The sequence below is a fragment of the Saccopteryx bilineata genome, chromosome 5, assembly GCF_036850765.1.
Source record: "Saccopteryx bilineata isolate mSacBil1 chromosome 5, mSacBil1_pri_phased_curated, whole genome shotgun sequence".
NCBI lineage: Eukaryota > Metazoa > Chordata > Mammalia > Chiroptera > Emballonuridae > Saccopteryx > Saccopteryx bilineata.
This window is the reverse complement of record NC_089494.1, coordinates 58,574,334-58,598,276: the sequence shown is the minus strand read 5'-3', so window position 1 is coordinate 58,598,276 and position 23,943 is coordinate 58,574,334. Positions and strand designations below refer to the sequence as shown.

The following is a 23,943-nucleotide window of genomic DNA, read 5'->3' as shown; positions in this document are numbered from 1 at the left end:
AAAAGATTTTATAGATTTTAATCCATTTGCAGATGAGAAGACTGAGACTGAAGTACTGTGGTGAATTGTCCCGTAAGGAGGTAGGAAGAGGACCTGGTAGAACATCTTTTAGGTGGTAGAGATTACATGAATAGAAATTTGTACTGTTTGGCTTCTAGTTTTAGAGCTCTTTGAAACAAATTTAAGATTTTTTTCCTGCTGTACCTCATTTCCCCCTACTTTAACACCAGCAATGCTTTTTTATTTCTAGAAGCTAAGCAGAAATATTTTGCTTTCTGAGGATATCATGTTATTTATTATTTTAATGACAACTTGATGGTTTCCTAGAGAACTAGACACAAAAGATGGTTTGAATTGAGTTTGAAATGGTATTTAAGGCTTCCAAAAGGCACATGCTGTGGTGTATCAGTACAGCCTGATAAATGGGGTGCATTTTAGAATGACAGGCTGAATACTTTAATGAAAGAAGGCTTCCCATTTCCGTTGGCCAATTAAATCACTGTTGGTGACTTTGGATCATTAATAAACATTTGTGGAAAATGACCATTTGAATTCAATTATTACAGTAATACATTTGAAAAGTACTAACTACAAATAGTCCTATCTGTAAATTAAAAAACATCCATTTCACCACAGATAAATCAGCATATTGCTTTGCTTTTAATACCAAAGCAAATTGATACTTCAGAATTCTTTTACAGATTAAGTACATATCCTTTCTTATAAAAATTCTACTTAGGAAAGTTATGTTTTATATTGAGTACCTTTTAAAAGATGACTTATGCTTCTAGCCATTATATTTACTTCATTATTCTCAGAAAAAATTAGTAAGACCAAGAAAAAGAAGGGGAACATTACACAGTGTATAAAAGCAGAAGATTGAGTTTATATGGATTAGATCTTTGATTTATTTAGTGCCTAAAAAAAATCTCTAATTTGGGGAAAACGATAGGAAGTAGCCATTTTTGCGAAGATGCAAATTTATTTAAAAGTAATATGAAAAAAAAATGAAAACAGAAAGCTTCATAACCATATTTCTTGCTTAACCCCAAGGTTCAGATTTTCTTAAAATATTTAAAGCTTTTTTCTCCTTAAAATATTTTACAAATATTTATCCTGTAAATTTTACTATATTTTGCCCAGTAAATTCACCTGGATATGATGTTTTTCTTGAGTTAACTTCATTTTCTCTGAAACTTTGACTATTTTGGTTGTTAAGACAGGAGATGGATTCTTTTGAAATGCACATTTTTCTCATTTTGTTATTTGTAAAATGGGCCATAATCTCAGTCCAAGCTTTCTTCATCTTCGTTTCATAGTTTACAGAAAAAGGAGACACTGCGGAGCGCCGGCTTCCCCTGGGAATACATTGAGCTTAATGAGCTTGATAGTCTGGTGGGCTCAATAAATCAAATAAAGCAAAACATTTCTCATTTTTGAATAAAAGCATTTATCACACAGTGTTTGTTCATTCGTGGTCACAAGATTGATTGGTTCCCAACATCGCAGTGTATATTGAAGCATTTTTTATTTTGTTTTTCCAGTGGGCAAGTTACGGAAGCAATGGCTGAAGGAGAGTATCTCTGATGTCGGCTTTGGGATGCTGAAGTCTGTCAAGGAATATGTGGACCCCAATAACATCTTTGGAAACAGAAACCTTTTATAAATCCGTTACTATTGTTATGAAAAAAATGTTACTTTTTTAAAAGTCTTTGACTATGGTTATGTCAGTAATCATATATATCATGGACTATATGTTGGCTACATTTGTTTGTTGGTTTAACATAATTTGTTACATTCTGTAGTTTGTTTTATTTCTACATTTATGGATCGACAGATGGTATTCCTCTCATTTGGTTGTCATTTCAAATTTTAGTCAGGCAGCACAAGTCTGCCAGTTGTTATTTCAGAGGAGGATGCTGCCAGCTGTTTTATATTGATGTGTCCTCTTGGGAACAGAGGCAGATTTTGGTGTCATCTATTGCTTATCCAGCGTCTTTTTAAAAACATCTCTGGGAAGCAGATACCTTGGGAAGGGTTCCACTGAGGAGTGTTACACATGTATGTTTAGAAGTACATTCTAATGTGAGTAGGCCATTAAGGAGGATACTCATGAAACAATATTGGCAACCTGTTATTTAGGATGCTTTCAGTTCTGTAAGGTGCTTGGCCTACCTTTATTATTATTTTTTTGAAATTAGCATACAATTATAAAACCTTAAATCATCACTATACAATTTTTCTGTTTGGGGACACATTTTTGTTCTCCTTGTTTTCTGTTTGTACTGAAGTATGAGTTGTATTTGTATCACTGAGATAACCTATTGTTATATCCTATTTCCTTCATAATATGTTTTATATGAAAAGCTGACTTATTACTCATTGTATGTGAAGACTAGATTTACCCTGAAATGAATGCCTTTATTCAGCTCAGAATTCTAATGTTTGTGATTTCACGTTCTTGCTGAGATACAGAACCTGAAACAGGAGAGAAGGAAGACATCTTACACTCAGTTGTTCCAGTTTGAAGAGTTGTTTGGCTAAAGAAACAATCATCATTCAGCCATTGAATTTGAAAGCCTCAAGAGTTTCAATGATAAAAATCTTTTTAAAATAATTAACCCCAACAACATGATAAATTTTCATATGAAAGTATAGTTTCGGTTTAGTTTTTAATAATGGTTTAATGCCTTTTTTGAAATACTGGTTTAACCTAAATTTTAAAAAACTGTAATAATACACATAGCATAATCAAAAGTTTGAAATATATTTCTTAAATAATAGGGAGAACATTAATCACATTTAGCAAACATTTTTACATTCAAATCTGGGTATTAAAATAAGTGAAATGATTACTTTGAATCACTGTCAAGGTTCATGATTCACATTTTGAGATGGATTCTTTTCTTAATGCAATACCTAACTTTTGATAATTTTTTAAAATTAATATTTGGTCAGATAATGTAGGTCAAAATGCAGATGATCCTGTAAAAGGACACACTGTCTATGTAGCAGCAGCTCCAGAGTATTTTTGGGCAGTTTGATACCTTTTATATCTGAAGAAGCCTTAAGCAGAAAAGTAAAAATTTTTAATTGACAATATGATATTTTTAAGACTTCAAAATGATAAATAATATTGAATTAATGAAATTGGCCTCAAAATGACAAACTTCAATCTGCAAGCAAATCAAAATTAAATATTAGTTGCTGAGATGCAGCAACAAATCAAAATTAAATATTAAATATTAACAAAAACTAAATACTAATTTATCAGAAGCTGCCTCTCTACATTGGTGATTTATTTTTAATTATAAAATTTCCATCAGATCTGTGCTTAAAGCCCTTGATATTTGAAATAGTTGGATGCTTGTGAGGAAATCACACTTGTCTCTAGAATTATAAAAATTTCAGCTTTATAAAATACATCTGTTCTTGAAGGTGATTTTTATAATTGGTGATCAAAATGTAAGATTTTAATATGGTACTAATATCTCACTGGAGTGTATACATGTTTCTGATTTTTTTTTTTTAAATAAAACTTACAGATTCATAAGCAGATCCATTCCTTTGCATGTGATTGTTATAACATTCTTTCCCAGGGAGTTCGGATTTCAACAACCTCAGAAATCTGTACTTGGTATTCGGAAACTATAATGTATCACCTGAAATTGTGTTCGCTGTTCTACACGAACCTTGTGGAAATCCATGATTTATGTCTTTGTTTCTTCTCCCATGTTTGCAGGACTCCCCAACTTTGATTTTGTAGTAATGACTATATTTTGTAGTTGTAATCATTTCTACGGGGATCATTTTGAAACATACGAATGCTCTTCAGTGCTGTTTTACTCTTCGCTTAGTAAATCGGAAAGCCTTTTCCCGCTTGCATACGCCCCCGCTTCTGAGAGGTGCTGCTGCATATATACTTAGTGTCTGTGGAGAGCCCAGTTCTTGAATATGCACAGAAGCACTTGAACCTTGCCTCACACTTCTGAAATATCTGAAAATGGCCTCATAAAAGTTAAAGCCTGGAAAAATTGTTTCTGTGAGGCTTCTTAGCTCATTTTGAAGAAGTTTATTTAAACTTTTGAAAGGTTTTATACCCTGTTTGATTTTTTTTGAAAGGTTTTATACCCTGTTTGATTTTCAGTACTGCATAACACTGACTTGTCCTTCTTGGTCATATTTGTAATAGTTTGATTGATGTCATTTGAGTTGGGGTTCTGGTGGGAATGGGAACTTGCTGCTAGTGAGAAATGGCATTGAATACTAAAGACTCAGTATGAGCAGGCTTTATTGACCTTTAGAGTAACTGTTGCCTTAATGTTTGGTGCAATTTATAGTGCATAAGTGAATTTACCTTATGCTGAGTAACTTGAGCTTTTTTAGTTTAGTAAGGATTGTAAAAGCCACATGTTCATTGTGTCTAGCATATTACTACAAAGAAAGAAAATTAAATTCTTTCCTCTTAGGAGTTTTTTTTCTAAATGCTTACATGTTATATATAGTACAATTACTTAAAAGTTATTTATGAAGCTGGAAGCCTTCTGTGTTGATGTATTTTGGAAAACAAAAGTAAAGGATGAGCTTCCATCAGTGTGTTTGCTACACCAGACATAGATGGTTCCAAGGAAACCTCTTTTTCAGATTATTCTCTTAGTAACTGCGAAGTCCGGGCTTACATTTTTGAAAAAGCCTTTGTGCATGTGAGCTGCAGAGATTTTTTTTTGTTATATTCTTTAATAACTAAAACTTCTTAACCATAGTTGATCAGAGAAACCCCGTAATCCCAATCTGAAGCCTGTAATCTTGGCTGTGTAAATGGCGCTGGGTTTGTTGAGCATCTATTGTATATACATGTGGAACACGTGGTTATATATTATGGACTGTGTCACAAACCGCATGCGCCCATGCGTGAGGCCGCAAAGTGGAATGTGTGGCAAGCATATCTACATTTTGAGCAACACTGAGATAAGAAGGAAAGAGTTAATAGTTTTTTGTTTACCACTTAGTATTTAGCAACTTTGATTTGAATTAGGGCTTACTTAGCTCATGAGGGGAGAGAAGTCAGAAATAATAGGTGCCACTTTAGGATTGAGAGTCCAGAGTTGCCTTTGGCTTTATAAGTTAGGGAAGCTTTGCTTGGTCCAAGGCTTCCTGTTCCCAAATGAGCCACAGTCAGTAAATTCATTTTTATTTATTTCAATTTCCTAAAAAGGAAATAACATATACTTTGATGCTAAAGTCCAGAAAGCGTAAAAGATTTTTTTAACTATTGAAATACAGTGTCTGATATGAAGGATGTAAATTCCTCGGCTTTCTGCTTCTTAAGCCAAACAGTGTTTGTCTTTATTATGAAATTTCTGTAAAAACTACTTGTAATGTCAACAGTTTGTAGAAATTTATGTTATTAATAAAATGGAGCTGGGTCTAAGAGGTTTTTTTCCTTCAAAGGGAGTGTGAAGCTATTTGCATATGGGTTTTCCTTTTAACTTTAGTTTTTCATTTTCATATTTTCACTAAATTGAAAACAGTTTTTATAATTTTATTAGTAAAGCATAATCAAGTGCAACCTAAATATAGCAATCCCTTTGATTTATAGCTGAGTATATTCTTAGCTAGGTTTTAATCACTTTCTAATTATTTTTTAAATCAATGTTATATTCCTAAGAAGTGGTTAGTTTCCTGTGAACCTGAAGCTTTCCCCACTTGAACTTCGGAAGATCCTCAAATCCTTCACAAACATAAAGACCACTGATCCATAGAACACTCATGCCAAAGAATCATCACAGAATTAAGTAACTAGTTCAGTAAACATGAAAAATTATTTTTTGGTTCTCAAGACTATTTTATACTTTTTTCCCCCACAACGAAAAAAATAATACATTAAGTATCATTAGGAACATTTTTTAGAGACTAAACTTCCAAATTAAATAGAGAAAAGGAAAAAAGAGTTTCAGTGTGGATTACTAAGCATATATATTTGTTTTTAACGCATCTTTTTGTTGGCAGTGTTTTTCGTGAACAACATGAACTCCCTATGAAACATATTGTTTAACTCAAGTAGTCTTGTTCATATATCCAAAAGGACATGCAATGCTTGTGCTGGTACACAGTTTCTATGAATAATTATCTTTTGAGCTACTGAAAGAATATCCCCAAAAGATCACAGTGCCTTGTTATTTTTTTCTCATGAAATAGCCATTGTTTAAAATGAGTGGAAGAGGATAAGCCTTTAAAAAAGATTGTTTAGCAGTTCAAGGCTATTCCTTTTCAAGAACACATCAGGAATTAAGTAGTTGTGTGTAGAAATAGAAAATTCCACAGTGTAGGTTTGGATCACCTATTCTAGTGCATTTAACTAACTGTATGGTGGATCTGCGCTCCCACCTAACATCTGTTCAGTCTATGGGATGTGTATGTATTTTCAGTCTTATATTTTCATTTCTACTGCCCCAACTTAGTAGCCCTAACATGTGGCTTGGTGGGTATGACATACTTGGTCCCTGAGATCCCCACTACATGCTTTTTGATGTTTGCTTACACAGCTCCCTGAGGAGCAAGCGTGTGTGTGTGTGTGTGTGTGTGTGTATTCTATTTTTTTATGTTATGTGTTAGTCCTTTTTTTGTGTGATGGTGCCTTCAGAATAATGAATATTTTTGTTCCTGGACAATTATCAATCTTATAAGAAATGTGTATGTGTCGGTTATATTTCTTAATTTTTCTTTTTTGCTAAGCCTGTGAATTTGTTTGGCTCTGATGCAACTTGACTTGAATAATATCTTATCCTGAGTCTTCCTCCAAGGCAGTACCTATTCCTGCCAGTACTGTAGTAATTTTTTGGGAACAACATGTGGGTAAACACTTGTATGTAAGCCATTATACTGCTGTAACTAATGCATACAAACAATTCGTCTCTACGTTTATAGTCTAAAAGTGGATATGTAGTAGGAAGGAAAATTCCTAAGATTCCAGCAAAGCTTTGCAATTCAAGCTGAGCCATACTGTTTTCCACAAGGGCTCCACACATAGTCTCTAAACTGTGCTTTCAGTGAATATTTCCATTCTCCTTATTTTGCTTTTCCTAGACTGTACTGTTCTATAAGCCAATGCCCATGTGTGATTTTTAAAACGTGCTGAGAAAAAATAAAACAATACCGAAACCACTAATTGTTACAGTAATTGTTGTTTATTTCATGTCAATTGCACTTGACTTGTTGATAGCATGTGCTACATACTCAGAATGAGCAGGATACAGCCTGTACCCGTGAGGAGCCTCTCCAGTAGTGGCGCACGAGTGCACAGATGCTGATTCTGCCCCTGCCTATGGCTCCCACCCCGGAGGGAAGGTTGTAGCTGTCTGGGCACTGGAATGACTGAGAATTAGACCTATTGAACCCAGTTTTACATTTCAATAATAATTTGCCACACTAAGACTTTATCTTTTATTATTTAAAGAAAGCAGTTTTCAACTTGGTTTATGTTAGTTCACACTGAATGAACCTTAGAAATCATCTCATCTTAATTTTTCCCAAACATAAAATTGCTGTCTAACCTCCCCCATCCCCCTGCCATAAGCAGATAACCAGTCTTGCTAGTGATTGGATTCATATAATTGAACAACTGGTTTTCTGCTCTAATGACCATTTTAAGTTAAAAATATGATATACCGAAAGGTAGTTTATTATTTCATACATATTATACAAGAACAATAAAAGAGCTACAGAAAACTAGATTTATGAGTTTTAAAATATTAATGAAAAAATATTAAATAATACTTGACAATAAATTTATTTAAGATATTGCCATATTGCTTCTTGACTGGCATCCTCACTTGTAATTTTTCTCACCTATGGACAGAATGATCATTACTATGGACATTTAGAATATGCTGTTGTGCAGATGAACGTTAAAAAAGAGTAAGGAATGTAAATTTGTGATTTCCACATTGGGCGGCTGCCCAAGCGCTCACCTTAGAGAGAACACTGATTACAAGTACCACTTTAACAACCAGTTCACTGAACTCAACAAAAAATTAGGTATCAGTTCTGCTGAACCAGTGCGAACCAGCAGAATCCCACCAGTAAGTCTTGCTGACCATCTGTTGTGACCAAGTGGGAGTCTACTGCCTTTCCAGGAGGCCTTCTCCAACTTCTGAAATCTTCAAGTATTAAGAGGTTTATGTTTTATTCAGCTGAAATCTGCCTCCCTTTTCTACATACATTAGTGTAACTCTGGTCTTCTGTAGTCATAAAGAATTCTTCAATTGCTCTACTAGGGCAACTCTAGGTGTTTAAGGCAGCTCATGTTTCCCCCAGATCTTTTGCTCTTATCACATCCTTCACCATCCTAATCTCTCTTTATATATATCTATTTAATATTGTTTAAGTTGAGGTGTCTAATCCTGAATGTTCCAGAGTAGTAGGTACATACCAATGATTTCCCTATTCTATTCACTGATAAATGCATTTTTGGTGGACATTGCACTGTCTTCTTACACTGAACTTGAATTAACAAGGTTTGTCTTTTCTGCATGTGTCATTTTGTCCATATCTCCCTGTAAGGCTGATTTTTTAAAAGCTTCATGACCTATGTTTATCCTCATTAAAATCTGTATCTTACTGAATTTAGTTCTAGGTTTTAGAATCTTGATTCTTACCTAGAATATTTTGTGTCCCATCCAGCTTTGGGTGATCAGTAGAACTGAGACATGTACTGTCTGCCTAGGTTCTCATCCAAGTAGTGGCAGCTATCTGAAGTGCACCAAGGCCCGCACAATAACACACTTGTGAAAGAACATTCAGCGTTCATGCAATTACATTTCCACTTGACGTGCTATTGTCCACCTCATATTTTTACATTTTGAACTCAAACAGTCTTTTTGTTTCAATGAATCAACATTTATGCCAAACATTAAATGTGCTATTACATTGCCCTGGCCAGTTGGCTCAGCAGTAGAGCGTTGGCCCGGCATGTAGAAGTCCCGGGTTTGATTCCCAGTCAGGGCACACAGGAGAAATGCCCATTTGCTTCTCCACCCTTCCCCCTTCCCTTTTTCTCTCTCTCTCCTCCCCCCTCCCGCATTCAGGGTTCCATTGGAGCAAAGTTGGCCCAGGTGCTGAGGAAGGCTCCATGGCCTTCGCCTCAGGCACTAGAATGGCTCCAATTGCAGTAGAGCAACGCCCCAGAGGGGCTGAGCATCACCTCCTGGTAGGCATGCTGGGTGGATCCTCATCAGCCGTATGCTGGAGTCTGTCTGTCTGCCTCCCCACGCTTCTCACTTCAGAAAAATAAAAAAATAAAAAAAGTGCTATTACGTTTACTTAATTTAATATTGTAGCGGCCAGACTGAAACACTTTAATAAAGCTTGCTTCTCTAATTTCCTGTGCTACCCTCTGAGGTCCTGTGTCATAGAGCCATCAGTGTTTGCCTTCAGGGGTATTTCTCTTTCAGTACAGTCATAAACCCATTTTCTGATGTGATCTGCTGATTGGGCCTAGAAATGGCTGATGGACAACCTCTGAACTCAACATTCTAACATAGTTCTGTCACATCCTTTGTACCTCATTGTGCTAAGCTGAGAAGATGCTCTTTTTAAAAATGACTGCTCCTGCCTGAGGTAGCTCAGCTCTTTAGAGCATCGTCCTGATACACCAATGTTGCAGGTTCCAATCGCCAGTGAGGGCACATACAAGAATCAACTAATGAATGCATAAATAAGTGGAACAACAAATCAGTGTTTCTGTCTCCCTTTGTCTAAAAATCAATAAATGAAAACATTAAAAAAAAAGAGAGAAATGGAATTGCTGGGTCATAAGGTGATTCTATTTAAAAAAATAATAAGTGACTGAAATTTGTCACTGTAAAGCTGTAAAATAACAGGAGAAGGTTGAGTTCTTAAGTTTATAAACACATGGAAAGAGCTCTATTCAGGAAATTTTGTGTATGCTCTATTTTTTTCTACAAGTCACTTTCCTTATTTGGGCCTAATTTCTTTTGTAAAATGAAAATCTCTGAGGTCCCTTCTCTGTCTCAGTGATTCTGAATGAGTCTGTGTATTTTTGCTGAACACTACCCTAGAATTAATTGTTGCATTGATCATTTCCTTTTTAATTCTCCCCTTATTAGACACTGTGTATGTACAATACTTAACCCTACACTAGACAATGATTGTTTTTCACAACCCTATGAAGTGAGTAGATCAGTCCCTTTACACTTGTGAAATAACAGGTTTAGTGAAATTGAGTTACACCTACTGTTTGTTGGTAGCTGGGTAGAGAGGCATTGCTGAGATAGCCAGCCAGGTCTAACTGAATCCAGGGCCTCTTTGCTGGCCACTTCCCTGCTTGTGCTGGGTAGTCGGTCTACAGAAAAATGCACAAGAAATAGAATCTCCTCTGACTGTGGAGTGGAAGCCGCTGTCTTCATGACTACAACCATAGAAATACCAGTAAGCCTTTTGTCTCGGATGGTGTCTTTCTCTGCAAATGTTTAATCCATCCATGCCTTTATAAAACTCATAAAAGGAAGTGCTTTATTTAATGGACTTAATAAATTTTCATTTTTATAACTTTAATATTATACACCTTTGAACCGCACTTAAAAATGTAAGCATAATCTGTAACTGTAAGTTATACATCTTCCTAGAGATAGACTAGAAATGAAAAGAACTTTTTAAGATTAAAGAAATGTTTTATTATAATGTAGAGCCAATCTAGATTCTTTGGAAAAATCAAGTTAAAATTGCTAACTTAAGAATTGAGGTTGTTGCAGAAGGATTTGAGTTACATTAGGGCACTCAAAAAGTTGCATCTATCTTACAACTAGAATGAAAGTATAAGTTTAGAATTTGGTGGTACAGTATTGGTAATTATGTGCTTGGACAACCAAGAACCCAGTTACTAAAACTAAGGGTGTACATAGCCCAGTAAATGAATACAAAAAACTCCAAATGTCACTTTAATTATAGTGGTAGGTCAACAAGGGATTAGAAACAGTTAGTGAATGATCGATAGTGAGCTGCAAGTCAGACCATTGCTCAGAAGCTATTACCATGTGACAGAGAATGCCCTAAGAAAAGCAAAACCTCCAAGATATTTCCATATCACCCACAGTTATTAAGAAATAGTCAAAGACCCCAAAAAATGCATTAGAAAATACTGAGAAAATGTAAAGGTTTTCTTTAATATTATCTTTTTAAAATTGGGTAGTTTTAGTAGCCACACTCTGCTTACATGGACAGACTTTCAACACTGCTAACCCTTCATATGCCAGTGTGGAAATGAGCCCACACAAGGATTATAAATAGGGCAGAGGGGTCAGAACGTTACTCCTTTAAAGCTTCTCCTTCAAGCCACTTATCCTTCTTATCTCACATTTCCTAGTAAGCTTATTTGTTTGTGCATCTACCGGTAGCCCTCTACGGACAAAGCCTTGGGTCAAACATCACTGACAATTCTGTAAGGATTTCATCTGAGGTGCTCTTCTGAAATCTGAGAGGCCATACCCAAATGTTCCCATATCACCCCTTTTGGTGGGAGGGTAATCTCCTGTGATTCCAGCTATCTCATTGCTCAATGACCCACCTCCATCCTCACACAGTTTTTCCATTTCCCGGCTGTCCATGAATGGGTCAGGGTTAGCCACTGTATACCTGACCTTTACAAATGGCATTAGTGTGAACATCCATACCACAACTGAGGCCAAATTCAAAGAGGGGCTGTCACGAGGAATATGAATCCTTTGGCAGGTGTGTCATGTCACTGGTCAAAGGAGTCTGCTTGGTTGTTCTGCACAGGAAGATCAAGTTCTTGTTCATGTCTGAGAAAATAAAAATAACTAGTTGTGTACAAACATGTTTATATTCTAAATATACCTGGAGATGGGGAGGTTGACTAATATGAAATATGGGGTTTAATATTTGATCCCTTTAAAATATGCTATGCAGATACTATGAGGAAATTTTAAAGGAGTAAAAGCTTTAGAAATACAGGGAAACCTTTATTTGGAGAAGAAAACTGCTTTTAGCATTAAGTACATAATGCCCTATGAGCATAAACAAAGCTTTTCATCAGAACTTTAGGAATGAAAGCCTTCATTCAAATGGCAAAATATGGAGTCATTGTAAAGTCATTAGCCTGTTAATATCAATAAGCAGAGCTGAGTACTTTGAAGGTGAGTTTCTTAAAGGCATAACCTAAAAATAAAGGGAAATAAGTACCTGGGGAGTTAGGAATGCCCTCACCAGCCAGTCTCCTCCAGTAGGTGTGGTTCATGAGTCTTTGCTGTCACAGGGTAGCAATCTATCAATCCCAGTGGGTGCCTCTCTGGAGAACCACAGAAAGAAAGGGGACAAATGCCATGATTGACCTTTATTCCTTTACTCAATGGTAGGAGCAGTCAGGATTTCCTGATGCATTACTCACCAGGAAATCCCAATTGCCCAGCGGCAAGGGGTTAAAACTGTTCTCAAAAGCTTTTTATGTTCTGAAAAGCTAAATTACACAGAGGCAAACCACAAACACACAGCACCTGGGTAAATAAAGTGTGGCTGAATAAAGGCTCAGCTATTTGCAAAAGGGAATCTGGAAAACATCGCTTTTGGGTGGTTAATGTTACACTTTATGCTTTTTTTTTTTTTAAAGAAAAGAATAGTTTAGAGAAAATGTGCAAAATAAAATCAGAATTTTAACATGGCTGTTGAAAATAAGATTTCAGTTTATATACTTTCCAACTCATAAGGGGCTATGAAGATTAGGATGGGCATAGAGCTACTGCACAAAGCAACAGCGTTTTTAGTACAAGTTTGTTAAAGAACATTTTATAGAGATAGAACTGTTCAATGGAATGCATTGAAGTGATCATTACACATTGTCCTCAAAATATGGGGTCAAACATAAATGGTAAATGGTATCGATTAAAAATGCTGTGAATTCAAGACCACTGGACTCAAATCATAAACCAAAATTTCTGATAACTCTAATACAATTTGAGCATCCAGGAGGTCATGTTACAGAGGATTTGTGCTGAGTATACTTCATCTGGGTACCTATGAGGCTAAGTGATTAAGTGATTTCTCTTTGAAGGAAAAAAAAATTATGGCAGGGATTCTCTTTCAGCAGAAAACTGTAAGGTTGAACCATAACCATGACCTACTTATGTAGGTCAAAAACTGAAAATTAGCAATTTCACATAATTCAACCTAACACTTTTGTTGGTTTCTAAGCCAGTTCAAGTTGGGGTTGACCAGTTTATGGAGAGAAAAGGGGTGGGGAAACTAATAGTAAAGATCATGTACGGTATAGAAAATAAAACACCTTAGCAGAATGAGTGGTGTTCTATCTTGGGATGGCTATGGGCATGAAACTAGCATTGTGAATCTGCCAGATAAAGTTTCAGAATTGACCCTTTTATCTGTGATGGAGGTAGGAGAGAAGTTTGGTGAGGTCATAGGAATAGTGTAGATTTTTGCCTACCCAAGTGGATACAACATGGAAACAACTCTAGCATTAACATATCTTAAGTAGGAAACACAAAGGTAGGAATTAGAACTGAGTACTCAGCCTACCTCTACTATGAGTCACTATGAGAGGTAAATGAGACCTCTACTATGAGTCACTATGAGAGGTAAATGAGAGCAAAGTTAGGAAAAATAATAATAGTATAACTATCTTGTTCACCTAGCCAAATTATTTCCAAACAGAACAAAAGAAAACCATGCACAACAACATAGAACCATAATTCTGTTAAGAGCACAAGATTTCCCACTGAATCTTACACCTTAAAAATAATAACAACAAATCCCTGGCTGGTTGGCTCAGTGGTAGAACATCAGCCCAGTGTGTGGCTGTCCCAGGTTCAATTCCCAGTCAGGGCACATAGGAGAAGCAGATCACTGGAGAAGAGCCCATCTGCTTCTTCACCCTTCCCTTCTCACTTCTCTCTTTCTCTTTTCCCCTTCTACAGCCAGGGCTTGATTAGAGCAAGTTGGCCAAAGCAACAAGGATGGCCCCATAGCCTTTGCCTCAGGCGCTAAAAAATGGCTCTGGTTGCAATGAAGCAAGGGCCCAGATGGGCAGAGAATTGGCCCCTAGTGGGTTTGCTGGGTGGATCCTGGTTGGGGTTCCTGCCAGAGTCTGTCTCTGCCTCTCCTCCTCTCACTAAAAAAAATAATAATAATAATAATAATAATAACAGGTAATTTTGGTAATAATAAAATAATAAGTAATTTTGATTACATTAACCATTATACCTAGTGTATTTTTCACTATCTATGATACACCATAAGACACACCTAGGGTTTTAAGGAGGAAAATAAGAAAAAAAAATTCTGAACCAAATGGTGTGTTAAAATATTTAATAAAATATACAATATTTCAATAATGTAAACTCAACAGCAGTATTAACAACCATTGGCACTGTTATTAACAAATGAGAAGAGACTTTAACATTCATATACTCTTCTAGTTGTCCGGGAACCCGCAGCAGCAAAAAAAAAAAAAATGAACATTCGCTCCATAAGATGCACGGGCATTTTCCCCTCCACTTTTGGGGAAAAAAAGTGCCTCTTATGGAGCAAAAAATATGGTATATTGAAAAATCCTGGCAAAACATACTAAATCCTATGTAAAATGTATGCATTACAAATTAGTGAGAGTAAATGGTGACACTAGGACAAATAATCCCTAAAGTTATTATTAAAAGGCCAGAAAATATATAATTATTCAATTCTAGACTTGCCAGTGCTGAGTCCTCAGATAATACAATCCTTGCACAAATATAACAAATTATAACAAAGCACAAATAACAAAGGAGAGGAAACATAGGCACTACAAGTTCTAACAGTATCCCCATCCAGTTTTAAATTTTTCATAAATCTAGGTGTCAAAATTCTTATATTTCACTTAGTGAAGGTTTTAAAAACAGGCTAATCAAATTATTATTATTATAACTTTAAAGTGTACAAAATTCAACTTGGAACAAAGTAAAGACGTCAATGGCTAAATACAAATAAAACAGTACAAAATACAGATATAAAGCCATTATAATATAAGCCATTGTTTATTGAACATGACTACATATTCCATCTTGTAACCTCATAAATCAACACTTTTAACTGCCTCGATTCATATGTGACCGTATTCTTTCCAATATGCATTCTTTCTTCTTCCAGTGGTTGTTCAGTTGCAGGTATCTTCCAGCCATAAGCTTCACAGTGTTCTAGAAACTGGATGCATTCTTGAATAAGTGTCATGAAGCATGACTGTTTTGACATGTTTTCTAATAAATACAAGAAGCATCTCTTGGCATAATACCAGGTATCGGTTCCCAGTTTTTTATTATAAGGTTCCAAGCTTTTGATAACTCGAGAAATCCGAAAGTCATAATTTCCTTTGGCACAGTAAAGTGTGCCTATCACCAAATTCACAATGCAGAGATGATAGGTTTTCTTATCTGGGTCATCATAGGAGAGTTGCTTTTCTTCCTTTTCAATCTTCCTCATCAATTCCTCAGCTTCTTCATTTTGACTTGTCATAATATAAGAAACACAGAGGTTGGCCAGTATAATAGCACTGACACTGAGAACGTTGTTATATCGCTTCCTGACTATGAGTTCATAAAAATCGACAGCTTCTTCATATTTTTCTTGCATGAACAGAAAATGAGCCACATTCAGCTTCCACACATCATGGTTATTGCAGAGGTCCGCAGATTTGTGAAAGATCTTTTCTACCATTGAATAATTTTCAAGATTCCAGTAGATTTTTCCCTGGGCCATCAATACTGGAATATACTTCTCCAGGATTTCGTCATATTCATCCACGGCCTTTTTGGCAGCTTCATCATCTCAACTGTGTCTTGCTTCCTGTACTTGTACAGTGAGTTTCCGAAGCTGCTCAGTCAGCATCCCTGCAAGCCCATCAAGCTTAATGAAAGCCTCCTCCGGAGCTGTCTGGCAAGTGATCACAGCATCCAAGAAGTCATAGAGATAGGGTGTGAGGAACTTATAAGTCAAATGCGCATTTTCTGCCAGGACATCTGCTGCCAGGTAGAAATACTCATACTTACAGTAGAGCAGCAACAGGTTGCCAAAGGTCTCTGGGGGAAATGGGTTCTGTTGGAGCAGAAACTGTAGCTTTTCAAACCCTTCTGTAGGCCTGGCAGCCATGTTCATTAGTGCCTGGTTGTGCAGGGTCACAGGATCCAACTCTTCCTCTGCCCTAGGTGGCATGTCAGTGAGGGCTTCCTGTGCTGCCTCATAGTTTCTCAGCTGGTATTCTATGGCTGCCTTGAGGTTGAAGGCTTCCACCAATGCTGTCTGGTGAAAGACTCAAGTGTTGCCAACACTGCGAAAATCAATGCCCTCGGTTGTCATGCCCATGTGACATCTTAGGACAAGCGGTGCAGGCCACCAGCCATGAAAACTGAGTACATCCAGTACATGGCTGGAGGAAAAACAACAACAACAACCGTTAGAAATGTAGCAATATTTTCCACAGAACTCTATGTACCCAACATCAAGGAAGCCCTACCCTAGAGACTGAGCTAAGAACAAGGTCAGCTAATCGCACCTCTCCGGCCCTTGTAAACGTTGCTTGCTAGCTCAGCCTAGATAGCCACCCTATAAAAAGGAGCCATTTTAGAAGCTCGGGGCTGCAGTTCTCCCTTGCGTGGGTTGCCTGCAGTCCGTGCGCAGGTTTGCAATAAAACTTATAAAATTCACTTTGGGTCTGCTGTAGTCTGTCTCCTGGGATGTAACACCCACACCTAGCTCTGGGTGCTGGCGGATGCCATGCTCAACAATAGCGACAAGCTTCAGAGCTGGGGCATACTGCCGGCTGCTGTAATAGGCCACAGCCAGGTTGTAGGAAAGGTCAGGCCAGTAGCCTGAGATCTGCAGGGCTGCAAAGAAAGAACTTGGAACACGCAGCTTCATACTGTCCCTCTTTGTACAGCATACAACCCAGGTTGACCTGGGCATCTGATTCGTTCTCAGCCTCACTCTCTTCTCCCCCTTCCCCGCTCAGTAGCTGCTCCAGCAGACTCCTGGTCCCGGGAAGATCGCCCTCGCTGTACTTGATAGCAGCCTGCAGACGGAGGACCTGGCTGTGGTAGGTGGGGTTGTCCACGAGGAGGAAGCTGACCCAGGTGGCCTCAGGATAAAGGCCGGACTTGTACAGGGCCTGGGCCTGGTGCAGGCGGTACTGCTCCAGCTCTGGGTGCAGCTGGCTCAGCTGCTCATAGCACTCGGCCGCCATTGTGAACTCCTGCAGTGGTAGTAGCAGTAGCCCAGCAGCGACAGGCCCGCGCGGCTTTTCGGGATCCGCTGGGTTTCTCCGCTCAGCAGCTGCACCGCCTCGGCGTAGCGGGAATCGCGGATGAGCCGGTACACGACCGCAGTGAACTCCCCGTCGGATCTGCATACCGCCCAGCCCCGCCATCACCGCCACAGAGGTTGTGCGTCCTAGTTACCAAGGAAACAAGCCAACCGGCAACGGCAGACGTTAAAGAATGTTTGTTCGGTTTTTTTGCGTGTTCCCAAAGTTACTTTTAGCGGAAGGAGCAGACTAGGATTAGACAGAAATCACTAATGTGAGGGTCTCCATATCTGGTCTGAACCCCGAAGAATCCAAGAGTCAGAGCGACCTGAGTCTATAATAGCAGAGGAAGCGCCTCCAGGTAATTCCGAGACCTAAACTCCACTTCCCGGCATGCACCAGTCCAGTCGTGCCGCCAAACGTGCTCGCGCTGCATGCTGGGAGGCGTAGTCTCTGCCGGAAGGATCCTGCGCGGTTGGGAATGAGGATTGGTTTAGCTTGTGTTCCTGTTGTAGGTGGGGTTGCTGCTTGTTTGTTGGGTTTCCTGGGTCTCCGGTGTCAGGGAGGAAGGGTTTACTTTCTGAACTCCCTTTCGTTTTTGAGTCTTTCCCACGGTGTCATCGCACTGTGTGGTTCCCCGTCGTTTTAGTGGAACAAACGAGAACGGAAAAGAGGGAGTTTAATCTGGCCCTACAGACTTCCCTGATTCTCCAAGTTTCACTACAAAGGAGAAACATAGAAGACACCTATGACCTCGGTTTTTCCAAGGATGGAAAAAAAAAAACAAAACCCAGCAGAAACCCATGACCAAAACGTGTTCGTTGTTCTATGATCACAGTTGCTCTTCTAACCCAGACCTACCTACTTAATTAGCCAGCCTGTAATGTGTGTATATGTGTGACAGAGAGGGAGACATAACACAGCCTGTACTTGTCAGGCTTTAATGTTTTCGGATATCACTGGGAAGATAAAAATAGGACTTTCTTTCAGTTAAAAAATTGTTTTAAATTACCTACACTTTAGGTTTCTTTCAGATTCTTAGTTTGAAGATCTCTGTGGCGATTTGTTGGACTGTACAAGAAACCATTCTGGGTTTTATTTTTTCTTTTGTCGTGTATTTGGAATAGATGCTCTAGATTCCATGTCACTACCTCAGGGCTATTTTTGTACAAATTCGTTTGAACTTAATAGTGCCTAATCATGGGGCAAACTTAATTATAAAATTTTATTGGATCACTAATAAAAATATATATACCCATAGTTTAGAACAACCTGGAGACTGAAGAATTTGTCAGAGATAAATACACTTTTTCAGTCAAGCATTAGAGATGAAAAATAGCAAAAGACAAAACTGGCTCATCCCGGTGAGGTGGTGGTAAATGTTCATTTTTTGTCATAAAATTAACTGTAATTTATGAATATCTATCATATGCAATGCCTCTGTTGGTGGCCTTGGGTGAGGGGGTTGTCTCATGGCCTTCTATGATTTTCATTAGCCTCATAACCACCCAAAATAAACATAGTCCAAATAAAAGCATGTCATGGCTATATAATTAAAGACTTTAATGCAAATCCCTTATCTGCCTGTTCAATGGTATTGCTGCCCATAAATCTTTTCTGTGTACATGTTTTGGAGCCAACATCAATCATATTGCATGGCACTCTACTAGACTATTCACATATATTATCTCTAATTTTAATAATCCCCCTGTATTCTACATATTACAGATAGAGAAAGGAAGCAGCTGAGCCATGATATCCAAAACGTAAATTCATTAGGGAATACTGATGAATTAATTAAATCTGTGTATCACATAAAAACCCAGTTTGAGGGATTACTAGTGTCTTGCTTTTTGGGTTGTTATTTTTCCATTACAGCAAACAACCAACTTGGTTTGAGCAGAAAAATTTGAATTTCCTGGCCTGAGGTGCAGCTGTGAGCAGATGTTAAGAAGTGATTTGTGAGGGATGGTATAGTTCCTAGTCACCTGTTATAGTTTAAAGGAGACTTTAATAAGGCATCTGAATGCTAAACAGTCTAGTGACTGACTTCATATACTTATACATTCTTCTCCCTTGCTGAGAAGTTTGGCAAAAGTGTGTTTGGTTTGGGACTGGACAAAGAACCTTCTACTGTATGAATACCAAGAAATGGACAAACGACCCCAATTTCAAAGGAGTTGAGTGGAGTCCTAGACCTCCTGAGATTCCCAGAGAAAGCAGGTGAGGAAGACCACTATAACCCTTCTCTGAGGCTTCTTCCAAAATATTCTCTGGCTGCAGTCTTTTCTGGTCTCAAGCCAAGGAGTTTCATGGCTTGAGGGATGCTGGCTAGAGCTACTCAATTATCAGGGATTAGGTTCTCAAACTTTTTGAAGTCCGGGCACATTTAAAATCCTACAAATAATTGTAGGTGCACTATATATAAATTTCTGAGAAACATGTTATAATAATTAAGTCAAATATTAAAGAAAAAATATAAAGTCCAAACGTGCTTTTATGGTAATTAAACAAAATAAATATGACAAAATTAAATTTATTCTGACATTAAAAAACATTTTAAGTTACATTTTTTGAGTTATGCTTTTTAGAATGTTTTAAAAAGAGGGGTTAAGAAATAAAAAAAAACAAAAAAGTTATTTATATATATATATATATATACAGAGAGAGAGAGAGAGATACATTCTTAGTAAGATTTAGTAAATGTTAAGTTTTTTCATTCTTATGTTTATGACAAACATAAGCCTGATGTGTCCTAGTGATTTCTTCTATGTTTGGGCCTATATTTGAAAGGCAAACTCTCATTTCCTCGTCAATACATTGAAGTATTCCTCTCTTTCTACTCTTGTGTTGAGTGTAGAAAACCCCCACCATACCTATCATCTCAACATTACACCAAACAAAGGATAGAAGAATCTTGCCTCCAGTTTTCTGGGGAAAACTGGGGGGGTAGTGTAAACAATCCAGCACCACAGCTTAATAGCCTTTTGCAACCTAAACCGGCAAGTGAGGTGGGGGGTTGGGCAGACTGTCAGCTTACAGCCAATTCCCCACACCTCTGTCCCCCCAAAATCTAAACTCCAGAAACCCTGTTTTTGGTTTTTTGGTCCCCAGCGGGCACATATTTCTCTGGAATACCATAGGGCGCACCTGAAAATCTAGGGCACACCAGTGCGCCCAGGAGCACACCTTGAGAACCAATGGATTAGAAGCTTTATACCTGCCTGAATGACACTTATCTCTTGGAAGAAATAATTATCCAAAAGGCTTAATATTTTTAAATCCTTATGTATTTTAAATCCTTAATTTTGAGCTGTTTACCTTGTGTAAGTTGCTCTTAAATCAAGGCAAGGGGATAGAACCTAGAAACAAGATACTACTGCCTTTTATATCTTTAGTCTGTCTCTCTGTTTCCGAGTTGCATCATGAAAGCATTCCCCTTCACATTGCTTCTTGGAAATATATAAAAAATAGCTGGACTATCTGTTCTGCCCCGAATTTCTCTGTTCCTCTCTGTGTTGGGACCTGTGAGCATGGCTGAGGGGCAGGAGCGAGGTTGTTCCGTATCTTCCCCCCTGTTTCATGTGCTGCTGCTTGCGAGGCCTGGCTCGACAAAAGCAGGACGTTCTGCTTAGACAGATGGAGGGCGGGGTCATTTTCAAAGTGGAATGAGCGCACAAATCACACTGTGACATTGGCATGACCGTCACTGCTGCTGTGATAGACCGACACTTATTTAGTCTCTGATAGGCAGTTGGGGAATAGATTCATTTTGGGGGGGATGGGAGATGGCAAAAGAAGGCCCTTTAGAATTAGTGATAGAAATTCTGGAAAGCAATAAACGGGGAGGGGGGTATTATAAAATGTCATGAAGGATATTTCCAACAGAATCTTGAAAAGCTGAAACATATATCAAAAAGTGAACGTATCACCTGACCTGTGGTGGCGCAGTGGATCAAGTGTCGACCTGGAAACACTGAGGTCGCCAGTTCGAAACCCTGGAGCTGCCTAGTCAAGGCACATATGGGAGTTGCTTCCTGCTCCTTCCCCCTTCTCTCTCTCTCTCCGTCTCTCTCTCTCCTCTCTAAAATAAATAAATAAATAATATTAAAAAAGAAAGTGAGCGCATCATCGTATGACTTCACTTACATGTAGAATCTGAAGAGCAAACTAAACGAAGGTGCAACAGAAACAGACTTAGAGATTCAGAGTTCAGACCGGTGGGTACCAGAGGGGAGGGATTTGGGGGAGCTGGGTGAAAGAGGAGAGGGGATTAGGAAGTACTAATTGGTAGTCACAAACAGTCAGTCAGTAAAATATATAAAATATAGGGAATATAGTCAATAATATTCTAATAACAGTGTATGGTACCAGGTAGGTACTTGAAAATCAGGGAGAGCAGTTTGTAAAGTATATGCTTAACTAACCATTATGATATACACCTGAAACCATACTAAAATAGTAAAATATAATAAAAAATAAACATAAAATAAAAAAGTAAGTGTATCGTACCATTCCTAGAATAAGAAAGCTCGTGGAGGGTGCTTATTGAAAGGAATTAAGCTTTGAGAAAATGCTGTTGGTTATGTTGCATAAAAGGAGGCTTGCTTGCCACATAGAAGAATTCCATTCAGGCAAAATGTATAGAAGCTAAAAACATGATGTTCTTTTTTTTTTTTTTTTTTTTGACAGAGACAGAGAGTCAGACAGACAGGAAGGGAGAGAGATGAGAAGCATCAATTCTTTGTTGTGGCACCTTAGTTGTTCAATGATTGCTTTCTCATATGTGCCTTGACTGAGGGCCTACAGCAGAGCAAGTGACCCCTTGCTCAAGCCAGTGACCTTGGGGTCATGTCTATGATTCCCACACTCAAGCCAATGACCCCACGCTCAAGCTGGTGAGCTGGTGAGTCCAGGCTCAAGCCAACGACCTTGGGGTTTTGTACCTGGGTCCTCTGCGTGCCAGTCTGATGTTCTGTCCACTGCACCACCACCGCCTGTTAAGGCAAGCATGATGTTCTAAACACCCCTATCTTTCTGCCTGTTAAGATGATCCAGATTCCATGCATAGTCTACTTGCATTCTCTTGCCTTTTTTTTTTAATTTAGAAAATTAAATTTAACAGGGTGTCATTGATCAACAAGAGTACATAGACTTCAGGTAAACATCTCCACATCACTTGAACAATTATGTTGTATACCCATCACCCAAAGTCAAATCATCCTCCGTCACCTTGTATTTGTCCCTCTTTATTACCTTCCCCCAACTCCCTGGTCTCTCCCTGATAACCATTGCACTCTTTATCTATGCCCATGAGTCTCAATTTTGTATCCCACCTATGTGTGGAATCATACCGTTTTTAGCACTTTTTGAAATACTTATTACTGCATTTTCTCTTAAAACTAATTGGAAATTGTTTCTTATTTTTCTTGTAAAACTAACCACTTCTTTTTGGTAAACATTGTTATGAGTATTTCAACTGCAGCTGTAGTTAAACATCTTCCTTGGTAAAGGAAGTCCTTCTGCAAAATCCTTTTTTAAGTTGTTATTTCTGTTTGCTCACTCCACACCATTTTCTGCAAGATGGACCAAGTGAGGGGTTCAGTTTCCTTGCTTCCCCTGGGGTCCAACTTGATTTATTTGTCCCTCTGTGTCCACTGATGCTGATAGAACTGACCCTCCTTCCAGTACCTCCTGTCTCCCCCTCCCCGCACCCACCCGACACTGGGGAGAAAAGAATAAATTAGTGCCAAATTTGTAATCACTGATAGGAGCATGTGTTCAATATTTTAAGACTTTTGGAAAAGACTATAGCTACATCAACACTTGGGACTATTTACGTTCAGACTGAGAAATTTAACTTTGTTGAGAGCTTAATCTTTTTTCTCTGGTAGTTCCAGCTCTATTAATATTTTATATAGTAATATACACTGCTCACAAAAATTAGGGGATATTTCATAGCTTTATATTAATTTTGAAATCTCCCCTAGTCTTTGTGAGTATATTTCTTCTTGATATATCTTGCTTTTGATCAACTAGTTTCTTTCTATCTAGATGTCCAATGCACTGTCTTTTGCATCAAACAGCCAGGTTGATCAAATAGTTTGTGTGTGTGTGTGTGTGTGTGTGTTTGTATTTTTCCAAAGGGAGAAGTGAGGAGGGGGGAGGCAGAGAGACAGATTTCCGCATGTGTCCAACCGGGATTCACCCGCATGCCCACCAGGAGTTGATGCTTGGCTCCTCTGAGTCATTGCCCTGCTGTAATCGGAGCCATTCTAGCGCCTGAGGCAGAGGACATGGAGCCATCCTCAGTGCCTGAGGCCAACATTGCTCCAATAGAGCCTTGGCTGCAGGAGCGGTAGAGAGAGATAGAGAGAAAGAAGAGGGGGAAGAGTGGAGAAGCAGATGGTCGCTTCTCCTGTGTGTCCTGACCAGGAATCGAACCCGAGACTTCCACACACCGGGCTGACACTCTACCACTGACCCAACCATCCAGGGTCAAATAGTTTTTATTTCAAACTTTATCAAAACTAATTTATTAGATTACAATAACATTATGGTTTAGAAAAAGTAATTGGCAAAGAAGACACAATTGTGGGCACTGCCATTGAAAAATTTATTCCCTG

General features: G+C 38.3%; 1 protein-coding gene and 2 pseudogenes across 1 annotated transcript in view; 1 reads left to right on the top strand and 2 right to left on the bottom strand.

Moving 5' to 3' along the window:
• Positions 1–7,156, top strand: part of AGPS (alkylglycerone phosphate synthase) — a 153,455-nt gene extending 146,299 nt beyond the window's left edge. The window contains exons 20-21 of the mRNA XM_066233671.1: positions 1,545–4,091; positions 4,123–7,156. Coding sequence (XP_066089768.1) covers positions 1,545–1,666 — 122 coding nt within the window. The 3' untranslated portion in view covers positions 1,667–4,091; positions 4,123–7,156. The remainder of the gene's footprint in view (positions 1–1,544; positions 4,092–4,122) is intronic.
• Positions 7,157–15,072: 7,916 nt separating this feature from the next.
• Positions 15,073–16,380, bottom strand: LOC136337850 (intraflagellar transport protein 70B-like; annotated as a pseudogene).
• Positions 16,381–16,442: 62 nt separating this feature from the next.
• Positions 16,443–17,440, bottom strand: LOC136337851 (intraflagellar transport protein 70A-like; annotated as a pseudogene).
• Positions 17,441–23,943: the final 6,503 nt, after the last annotated feature.